Source organism: Miscanthus floridulus, chromosome 10, assembly GCF_019320115.1.
Source record: "Miscanthus floridulus cultivar M001 chromosome 10, ASM1932011v1, whole genome shotgun sequence".
Taxonomy (NCBI): Eukaryota; Viridiplantae; Streptophyta; class Magnoliopsida; order Poales; family Poaceae; genus Miscanthus; species Miscanthus floridulus.
The window spans coordinates 59,035,442-59,046,200 of record NC_089589.1 but is presented as its reverse complement, the minus strand read 5'-3'; the positions used below and the strand labels follow the sequence as shown (position 1 = coordinate 59,046,200).

The following is a 10,759-nucleotide window of genomic DNA, read 5'->3' as shown; positions in this document are numbered from 1 at the left end:
ATATTTATTCCTTCCTTGCCTGCTTCACCACGGACAAAAATGCGGAGGTGGGTTAGGTTGACTAGTGAGCTGATTTGAGGGCACGTGTATTAAGGGAGTGTTTGGATCCGGCTACTAAAATTTAGGAGATATGTCGGGAGGATATTGCATGGGGTGTTTGGATACTAATAAAAAAACAAATTACATAATTCGTTAGTACTCCACGAGATGAATTTTTGAAGCATAATTAATCCATCATTAGCATATGTTACTGTAGCAAAACATTGTCAAATCATGGACTAATTAGACTCAAAAGATTCATCTCGCAAATTAGTCGCAAACTATGTAATTAGTTTCATAATTAGTCTATATTTAGGCCCCGTTTGGCAGGGCTTCTCCACCGGCTTCAGGAGCCGTTTGGAGCCGTTTTCTGCCAAACGGGGTAAAATAAAATGGCTCCATCGATGAAGCCCCTAAAAACGTGCTCTCACAGAGCTTTGGGGTGGGAAGGAGCAAAAAATAGTGGCTTCTCCCGGCTTCACCTCTGTGAGAGCATATTTTAAGAAACTCTATATGTGAAGCTGTTTTACCAAACAATTTACCAAAACGGCTCTATCTCCACCGATAGAGCTGTTTATGGAGCTGAAGCCCCCAAAAACAGCTTCCTTGGTGAAGTGGAGCTGTGCCAAACGTGACCTTAATATTCTATATATATATCTAAATATTTAATAGGACAGCGACTAAAATTTAGGAGGGAAACCAAACACCCTCTGAGAAAAGCTTTCGAAGTGGTGGTGAAGTAGGTACACACGAAGACATGAATGGACGTGTGGCATCAGCATCACACCCCCACACGCGCAGTTCTCGGAGGCGCGTGAACAGCTTGGAAAGCAATGAGATACATGCTTTCTTTTCTTGTGGCCCTCAATATCATGAAATTCGGTAAAGTACGACCAATCAATTTCAAGTACTCTCAGATTGGTCAGATCACTGAGTCCTTGGATAAACTTTATAAATTGAATACCCAAATCGATCCATGATAGCTCTTCCAACGCCTGCAGATTTCTGATTCCATCGGGTAGGCGCACCGACCCATGGACACAAAGACGCACTAGCTTCTGCAACTGGATAATACTTGCTGGTAGGTTTTCAAGACATTGCCATTTCACATCTAGTGTCTCCAGATGTTGCAACTTTTCTATATCTCGTGGAAGCTTGCCGACCGAAGCATAATTGTGTATCCTCAAGTACTTCAACTGACCTAAACTTTTGACATGTCCCAGAGGGCATTCACCAACCACACCTTCAATATTCAGCACTCGCAAGACTTGGCTGTTGGCGTGCTTATTAACCAAAACTAAATTTGAGCCAAAGATACTAATTGATCGAATATGTGCTGCATTTTTTATTGTCTTGGCAATCTCTTCCGCCTAGGCTGAAGCGTCTTTCTGGATGGATAAACGGTGAATCGTGCCTGAAGAATCATTACCATTCCATATAGTAACAAAGTTGTCCCCCACAGCCTTTTGGGATGATCCTAACTTTGACAGCGCATCCGCTGCTTAATTTTTGTCCCGGACCACGTGTATGTACTCGATGCCACAGAACCTGCCTTTCAGCTTTCTGATCGATTTGCAGTATGCGTCCATCTTTTCGCTGGTCGTGTCCCAGTCCTTGTTGAGTTGGTTGATGACCAGAGCTGAGTCTCCGTAGACATAGAGACGTTTAACGCCGAGCTCAACCGCAATGCGCAAACCATGTAGGCATGCTTCGTACTCGGTGGCATTATTAGATGCTGGGAAATAAATCCTGAGGACGTACCAGAGCTACTCCTTAGATGGTGACACGAAAAGGACTCCTGCTCCCGCACCGTCAATATTGAGAGAGCCGTCGAAGTACATCGTCCAATACTCGTCGGACCCCGGAGAGGCAGGGGTGCTTAAGTCTGTCCACTCGACGATGAAATCGACGAGTGCCTGAGACTTGATTGTAGTACGGCTTGCAAATTCCAAGGAGAAGGGGCATAGCTCCATTGCCCATTTGATGATGCGCCCGTTCGCATCCTTGTTGCTAATGATGTCTCGCAGAGGGTACTCAGTCATGACCACTACACGATATCCGTCGAAGTAATGTTTCAACTTTCGGGATGTTATCAGTATGGCATAGATCAACTTCTGAATCTGTGGGTACCTGGTCTTGGACTCATTGAGTACCTCACTGATGAAATAGATTGGTCGCTGTACCTTGTAGACATGGCCGGGCTCGTCGCGCTCGACCACCATGGCCGTGGAGACCACTCGATTAGTAGCCGCAATGTAAAGCAGGAGTGTTTCGTCTTCTCTGGGAGCAGTGAGGACCGGAGGTGACGTAAGGTATTGTTTCCGCTGTGTGAAGGCAGCGTCTGCTTCCTCCGACCACTCAAATTTTTCGGATGCTTTGAGCAGTTTAAAGAACGGTAATCCTTTTTCGCCTAATCTTGATATGAAACGGCTGAGGGCGGCCATGCATCCGGTAAGCTTCTGAACATCCTTCACCTTTTTGGGTGGCTTCATGTCCAAGACGGCTTTGACTTTCTCCGGGTTAGGGCGTATGCCGTCATGACTGACGACATTGCCAAGTAGTATGCCAGAAGGAACACCAAAGATGCACTTTTTGGGTTTAATTTCCACTGGAATGTGTTAAGGGATGCAAAGGTGTGTTCCAGGTTGTCAACAAGGGTATGTGCTTCCTTGGTTTTGACAACTATATCATCAACATAAGCCTCGATGAGGTTGTCTTTTATCTCGTCTTTGAGGCAGGCCTGTATAGCACGTTGGTAGGTAGCCCCGGCGTTCTTGAGCCCGAACGACATGGTCATGTAGCAGTAGGCGCCGAAAGGCGTGATAAAAGATGTCTTGATCTGGTCGTCCTTTTTTAGAGCGATCTGGTGATAACCAGAGTAGCAATCGAGAAAGGAAAGCAGCTCGCAACCGGCGGTTGAATCTACAACCTCGTCTATGCGAGGTAAGCCGAAGGGGTCCTTAGGGCAGTGTTTGTTGAGATCAGTGTAATCAACGCACATTCTCCATTCATTATTCTTTTTGCGTACAAGAACCGGGTTGGCTAACCAATCCGGATGATACACTTCTTTGATAAATCCGGCTGCCAAAAGCCGTGTAACTTCTACCCTAATCGCCTCCTTTTTGTCGCGAGCGAACTGTCGTAGCTTCTGCTTGATAGGTTTGGCCTTACCGTTGACATTCAAGGAGTGCTCGATCAAGTTCTGAGGTACACCGGGCATGTCAGCAGGTTTCCATGCGAACATATCCACGTTGCTCCTCAAGAACCTGACGAGCGCGTCTTCCTATTTGGGATCCAGGTTGGCCCCGATAAGGGCCGTTTTGCTGGGATCACCGTCGACCAGCTGGATCACCTTGTGCTCCTTGGACTTGATGTTCTTGCGTGGAGCCTCGAGCTCTGGGATCTCCAGGTGGTCGGTCGAGGTCTTCTTGGAGTCGAGCATGGTCTCGGCCATGCGAATAGAGAGGTCGTGAGCCTCTGCTATTTTGAAAATGTCGTCCTCGCAGGTATAAGCTGCGTACACATTGCCTCGGAGGGTTAGAACTCCTTTCTCGGTAGGCATCTTGAGCACCAGATACCTGTAATGAGGTATGGCCATGAACTTGGTGAGCGACGGTCGACCAAGAATAGCATGGTAGGTGTCGTCGAAGTCAGCGACCACGAAGTTGACGTAGTCAGTGCGGAAGTGGTCCGGGGTCCCAAACTGCACAGGTAGCGTGATCTGCCCGAGAGGTGTAGAGCTCTGTTCGGGGAGAACACCCCAGAACTGTGCCTCGTATGGCTTGAGGTCTGCCTGGGCCATCTTCAGGGCAGGCAGATTGTTCTTGAACAGTATATCGATGGAGCTGCCACCGTCGATCAATACTCTGTCGAATTGAACCTTGTTGATACAAGGATCAAGGACCAGGGGAAAACATCCTGGCTCAGGTATTGCGGCCCATTGGTCCTTTCTGCTGAAGGAGTTTTTGCGGTGAGACCATGAAGGGAGCCGCGGATCAGTGAGGAGGTTGTCGATGTTGGCCACGTTCAAGCAAGCGCGGGCGAGCAGCTTGCGTTCTCGTTTGGTCTCGATGGACACTTTGCCTCCGATGATGGTGTGCGCGCGATCGGTTGGCTTGATGTACTTGTGATGAGGATCTGCGTCTTCGTCGTCGTCATCCTTGTTACGCTGTTCCCCTACGTCGTTAGGCTTGTCGCATGTATCCGAAGCCTATTGACGCGTGTAGATAGACTTGAGAACGCGGCAATTTTCCATGGTATGGTTTGACTTAGGATGGAGCTGGCAGGGCCCTTTCAATGCTTTGGCGTAGTCGTCTTCGTAGTTACGACGTCCGCCACCTTTTTTAACGGTGTTGACCTCACCGTCGTCTTCCCGAGCACGCTTGCCCCTGTAATCGTCATGGTGGTTGCGCCGCTGATTACGTTGGTCACGGTGGTCGCGGGAGTTGTTGCGCTGGTTGCGGCGGTCAAAATTGTCGTTTCGACCACGGTTGCCGCGGTAGTCGTCGCGGTGTGGGGGGGTGGTCGGAGCGTGGAACCCTTGCTGCTTCTTCAATAATTATCTTTTTAGCATCGTCGGCGTCCGCATATTTCTTAGCGGTGGCTAGGAGCGCTGTGACCGATTCAGGTCTCTTGCGGAGGAGCTTGTCCCTTAGGGCGTCGTGGAAGCGAAGGCCAGTGATGAAAGCCTCGATTGCCTCATTGTCGGAGATTGATGGGACCTTCATGCGCATCTCCGAGAAACACCGGACGTACTCGCGCAGTGGCTCATCTTTTCGATCTCGAATCCATTGCAGATCATATTTGTTGCCCGGTTGTTCGCAAGTAACAATGAAGTTGTCGATGAAGGCTTGCTTGAGCTCTTGCCAAGAATCAAAGTAGTTCGCCGGCAAGCTGACTAGCCATTGGTGACCTGCATGGCCAACAGCGACTGGGAAGTAGTTAGACATGACGTGCTCGTCAGCCATGGCTGATCTGCACGCAGTTTCGTAGAGCATGACCCATAATTTGGGGTTCACCTTGTCCGTCATACTTCTAAAGTTTCTCGAGCTTGAAGTTCTTGGGCCATATGACTTGGCGAAGGTGTGGAGTAAACTGCTTCAAACCCGGCGGGCCGTGGGCAGTGTCATATTCCATACGGCGATAACTTTCGTGGGATGCTCGATCATTGGCTCTCTGGTTGATGCGATCGCGTAGATCGTGTTCCCCGAGGTAGCGGCGGAGATCGTTATTGCCATCACGGCGATCCCGGTTGCCATCCTGATTAACCCTGCGACCACGGCGATTATCGCTGTTATCTCGGCGGTTGTCTTCCCGAACGTCGTGGCGGTTGTCCTCCCGACGACGGTTGTTGTCCCGACCACCATCATGACCACCGTTTCCACCTTGATGGTTGTCTGATGGGTCGTTGTTGCGCGAGCCACGTTGGTTGGGTGGCTGTGAGCGACTTGAGTATTGGCGGCTGTGGCTTGATTCGACTGAAACGGATGGAGCCCGGGCTTGATTCACCATCTCTACGGTCTGAGCCATAGCAGCCGTTAGATAAGCTTGTATATCATCGCACACTGCTTGGGTTTCGGGGGTCTTGGGTAGCCGTTGCATTGTCGCCATGGCGATGGCTACGTTGGCGCTTGGAGTCCTGAAGACCTGTTTGTCCCCCACCCTGTCGAAAGCATTGTTGAGGTTGCATGGCTGGACCCTTATGCGTCGTGCCTCCCCTTCTGCTTCAGCTTCGATTTGCCAGCGATTAAACTGTCCAATATTACGTGCCTCGCGTGCAATCCTTTCTTGTTCTGTTTCGCCAACTGCTGGCGGTTCGTCGTTGCTGACAACATTGATCAAATCCCCTCGCCTTGGCGGGAAAGACGGGAATTGTGGGAACCCCAGGGCGTGGTCTGGGATATCCAGATCGTATTCGGCGCCTTCATCATCGTGATGCTGGAGCTCGGTGTGGACGGAGGCGTTAGATGCGATGCCAGACGAGGAGCTGGAGTCACCCTCTTGGACCGTGTGGACGGATCCTTCTTGATAATCCTCAATCCGGATCATGTTGACGAAGTTGCTTGGCCTCGGCCGAGGCTGATGTACAAAACACAGATCCGAGCAGCGTTGTATGTTATACGCGTAGTTGGAGGCAGCGTTTCGCAGGCCGTAGGGCTGGGCCTGGTAGTTCTCCATCGGGGCTTCGTACTCGGAGAGCCGGAGACCCGTCGCGGAGGCTGGCCGGCGACGAGCGGAGCGCCCTTCAGGAGTAGATATGACCACGAGATCTGTACCAAGTTGTAAAGGATGACTGGCCCGAGCTGGTCGGGTAGATCTGTTGTGGGGAGCGGTTACCTGCTCATTAGGTTGACTTTGAATTGTACTTACCAGAGCTAGGGTTTCAGCGAGTTTGGTGCCGACCCGATCGATGGAGTCGAGCAGGTCGGTGTTGTCGATCTGCTTCCCTTTGTAGCGGGGAAGCGGACGACGGGTTGTCGGCGTGGCTGAAGATGATGCAGGCGTGGTCGGAGCCAGATGTACCGTGGTCGGAGCCAGATCCATTGTGGTCGGAGCTGTATCCACCGTGGTCGGAGCCGTATCCACCGTGGTCGGAGCCGTAGCCGATGCAGGTGAAGCAGTGGTCGACGCAGATTGAATCCGCGCTTCCTCCGTGGTCATGGCGATGAAGTCGTCGGAGCCGGTGGTCCAGGTGATCTGGCCGACGGTGAACGTGAGGCCGTTCGGCGTAGCCATGGAGCCTGACATGATGACCATCTTGTTTGCTTGGAGAGCAGTACGCACACCCCCTACCTGGCGTGTCACTGTCGATGAAATATGGTCGGCAGTCTACCTAGGAGTATGCCCAAGGTAGTAGATTATCGGTAGACAGATGCGCAAGCCACAAACAAGACAGTGACGCAAGACAGACACGGGGTTTTATCCAGGTTCGGCCGCCAAGAAGGCGTAATACCTACGTCCTGTGTCTGATTGTATTGCTGTATGTCAATGAGAGATGTTTTTTAGAGGGGTCCCCTGCCCGCCTTATATAGTCCGGGGGGCAGAGTTACAGATCTGGAAACTAATCCTAGTCAGTTACAATTGCCATAGGTGGCCGGATAAGGATTCCTATTCTAACCGACCAAGATCTTGCTTGATCGCCAAATCTGTATTGACTCCTTGCGCGGGACTCCGAACAGGTTGGCCAGGCCGCGCGTCGTCTTTTGGTGGACCGAACCCACTGATCTGGGCCAGCCCAAGCTTAGCCGTAAGGGTATAGGGGTTAATACCCCCACAATATGACATCATGGACTCTGCACTGTTTCACGGTTGCGCCATCTACCCCAATCTTGGTTGGCTCGACCAAGCTTCTATTGATGAGCTCATTCAAGTAACTTCTCCCTAGCTGCTCCATACTTTTCCTGTCCTATCCAAGAATCAGTCCTTCGGCAACCCACATCAATATCAACTGGCGGCAATCAATGGAATAATCCTCTGGAAACACACTCAGATATAACAAACAACTCTTTAGATGATGAGGAAGGTAAAAGTAACTCAGCAGCAAAATTATTTTCATCTTATCAATGGGAGAATCTTTGTCAACTGCAGCAGCAATAGATCTCAATACATTGACCCAGACTTCCACTGTTTTGCTTATGTTGGCTAATAAACCAGCTATACTGATTATGGCTAATGGTAAGGCGCAACATTTCTTTAAAATATCATCGGATACTTTTCTCAAATCTGGGTGACAATCATCACCGGAGAAAAATAGCCTCGTAAAGAATAATCTCTGAGAGTCATCATCACTAAGTGGCTTGGCTTCATACATTTGTGCGGCAATACCAGTACAGCATTTGTTGGCTACTGCTTTTCTTGCTGTGTTGTAGTAATAATTGTGCTTCCATTGTCATTGATAGGTAAGGCAGATCGTACAAGGTCCCATGCTGATTCACTCCAGATATCATCAATCAAGATGAAGTACCTGCATGCATTAATTACGGAATCATGTTATTATGTAAGGCCACCATGAATTTGAGCATATTCTGATGAAATTAAAGAAATCGGAGAAATGTAACGAGAAGATGGATCATCGTGGCACACTTTTCTATCAGTAAGTATTACTGTATGTCTGTATTATACATGAGAAATACAGACTGTAAACTCCTAATATTTAATAAATATGTTACAACTTCCAAAATAGTTAGTGCCGCATTAGAACACCTAGAGACCCACTCAAAAGACATGACACATTCAGTTAAAAAACTGAGTTCCAAAATGAGATTTTTATGGATATTTAGAATTATGGTCATATTTTCCAAGAAGTAATTTTACTGAATATGGATTAGATGGTGTAAAGTAAAATTTTTACCAAAATGATGCACAGTTGACTTGAGTTTGTTCATTGTTGTAACATCTTTAATGATGACATTTGATAGATATGCTGAACCATTGAAGTATCTGAGGTAGTTTAATGCTGTCAAGTTCATTAGGCCAGGAAAAAAATGAATCATTTTTTAAAATTCCCAGAAAATTTCATAAATGGCCTAATAAATAGGTGAGCTCATGTGATGAACAAATATTGCACGACATTATTCTAGCTAGATGAACTGGTTAACTATTAGAAAAAGAAATAATATTGATTACCTCTTGTCCTTTAAGCATTCTTTCACTGTGCGGATGAGCTGCTCAACTGTCTCTAACATCTGTGACTGGTCAAAATGGCTCTTGCTTATTTGAGACAATATATCTCTAAGAAGTTTCTTCATATCTGGAGTTTGTGATACAGACACAAAAGCCCGGCTATCAAAAGCAGCTTCAGTGATTTTGTGGTACACCTCCATGGCGAGAGTGGTCTTCCCCTGTCCACCTATCCCATAGATGGACACCACCTTGTGCTCCTTGTCTTCACATCTCAATAAGCTGATGATCTCCTCACGAGGCGCATCGATTCCAACAAGATCCCTGGTCTCCTGAAAGAGTGCAGGTACTCGAGGATCCAAGAGCACTGGTTGAGATGACGAGGCAAGGAGACACTCATTGATGTCGTAGTAGCGTTTGCCCCGCTCGCTCTGCTCGCTCACAAGGCTCTTGAGTTCTCAGATCTCCTCTGCTATTTCTTCGTCTTTGAACAACCTCTTCAGCTTTTGCATTTTCTTGCGCACATAGCTGGCCTTGGAGCCTCTATGGCTGTGATTGAGCATGAAACGGTCGATGCAATCCTCGATGTCGTAGGACAGCTCACGTACCTTGCTCCTCCAGTCCTTGGCGCGTGGATCGATCTGGTCGTCGTCCTTCTCGGCGAGCATCCGCAGAACGGCATCCATGGTGCTCAACTCGTCTCGCAGGAAGCAGATCTCGCTCTCGACTTTTTTGGCGAGCTTGTACTTCTTGGTGAGCATGGCGGCCAGCTTGCCGATGACGGAGCCCAACACGCTCGTGGCGGCGTTCGCCATCACTTGGCGTGGGGTGGTGTGGTGGTGAAATGCAAGCAGCGCGGGTTGGCCGTGCCTCACTCTCAGTCAAGTCAAGGTGTCCCCACATCGTCTTTGTGCCCTTGTCAGAGAATGTTCCAATCTTAGTCATGATTATGTCCAAAGAGACAACTTGTCAATTGTTTACTGCTCAACACGGATAGAGTAACAACCAAAAAATCTACACACCAAATATCACAACTACAAATTTTTTGTTTTTAACCCCATGTAATGTTGAGTGACAACTGTAGGAGCCAACCCTAGGTGTTGCATTAGTTGTAACCCAACAAGACAATTTCATGAGCATAGCATGTCATTTGTTAATTATGTTTATTTAAATCCTAACAAATAAAATGTTGCATACATTATCAACTCAAATTGTGATTTGGATTTCCATTTGCTTTACCACTCTTTTAAAGTAATAAACCACAAAGTAATTATTAATCAAACCAAAGAATAAATGCTTAAAATGAAAACTATTTCTATTTTTGTATAACAAAACTACAACTATTTTTGTTACACAAAATAGCTAAATAAAGTCCCTAATATATATAAAAGAGTGTTGTGGGCCTCACATCTAAAAATCCAATGAATAAGGTACACCAGATTTGAATTCAAACTCCAAACCAAATTTGAATTCAAATAAAGAAGAAGAAAAACAAAACAGAAAAAGAAAAGAAGAAGAGCCTCGTAACCGGCTCGGCCTGCTCGGCCCGCTAGCCAGCCCAGCCTACGCGCGGCAGCACCAGGCCCAGCAAGCCGGCCCAACGCGCCGCTCACGCCCGCGCGCCCTTTTGCCCCGCCTGCTGCCGCTGCCAACCGGACCCCACGCGTCAGCCACTCCCGGCAACAGTGCCTTCTTCCTCCCCACGCCGGCTTCTCCTCCCGACCGAGTCCCGACCGAAGCGGTAGGTGTGGGCCCAGGGTCACGCAAATCGTCTGGCCATGTTCCCTTGGCGCCGCACCCACGCAACACCTACGCTAACTACCCCGCGCCCGTGAACCGTCCGATGCGTTCGGCGCATCGCCTGCCGTCCTCCCCGTCCGCCATGGGTGAAGCTTGGACCTTGGGGCTATAAAGCGACGCCCAGAGCGCCCTAGGGATTCCTCAGCCCACCGCCGCCGTTCGGTGGCCCAACTGCCCGCACCACTCCGAGAGAAGAGGGCCGAGAGGGAAATTCGAAAGAGGGAGGCGAGCAGGGAGCTCGGAGACGTCAATCACTGGAGCTCGGAGTGCCGCCCCGAGCGCCTACCCCAACGACGTGGCT

At 48.9% G+C, this 10,759-nt stretch overlaps 2 protein-coding genes across 2 annotated transcripts; both read right to left on the bottom strand.

Moving 5' to 3' along the window:
• Window positions 1-7,881: 7,881 nt before the first annotated feature.
• Window positions 7,882-8,861, bottom strand: LOC136488712 (disease resistance protein RGA5-like). The gene is made up of 2 exons (XM_066485548.1): window positions 8,665-8,861; window positions 7,882-8,002 (listed from the first exon to the last, which is right to left on the bottom strand). Exons 1-2 carry the CDS (start codon window positions 8,859-8,861, stop codon window positions 7,882-7,884), a joined length of 318 nt encoding a protein of 105 aa, XP_066341645.1.
• A 255-nt stretch (window positions 8,862-9,116) lies between these two features.
• Window positions 9,117-9,473, bottom strand: LOC136488711 (disease resistance protein PIK6-NP-like). Its single transcript, XM_066485547.1, has one exon. It carries the CDS (start codon window positions 9,471-9,473, stop codon window positions 9,117-9,119), a length of 357 nt encoding a protein of 118 aa, XP_066341644.1.
• Window positions 9,474-10,759: the final 1,286 nt, after the last annotated feature.

Bases quoted from the DNA above. Each gene is read 5' to 3' on its own strand.
- LOC136488712 (XM_066485548.1), bottom strand. From the start codon at position 8,861: ATGGAGGTGTACCACAAAATCACTGAAGCTGCTTTTGATAGCCGGGCT. The intron at 8,003-8,664 runs GTAATCAATATT...TAATGCATGCAG, and splicing joins GAATGCTTAAAGGACAAGAG to GTACTTCATCTTGATTGATG.
- LOC136488711 (XM_066485547.1), bottom strand. From the start codon at position 9,473: ATGGCGAACGCCGCCACGAGCGTGTTGGGCTCCGTCATCGGCAAGCTG.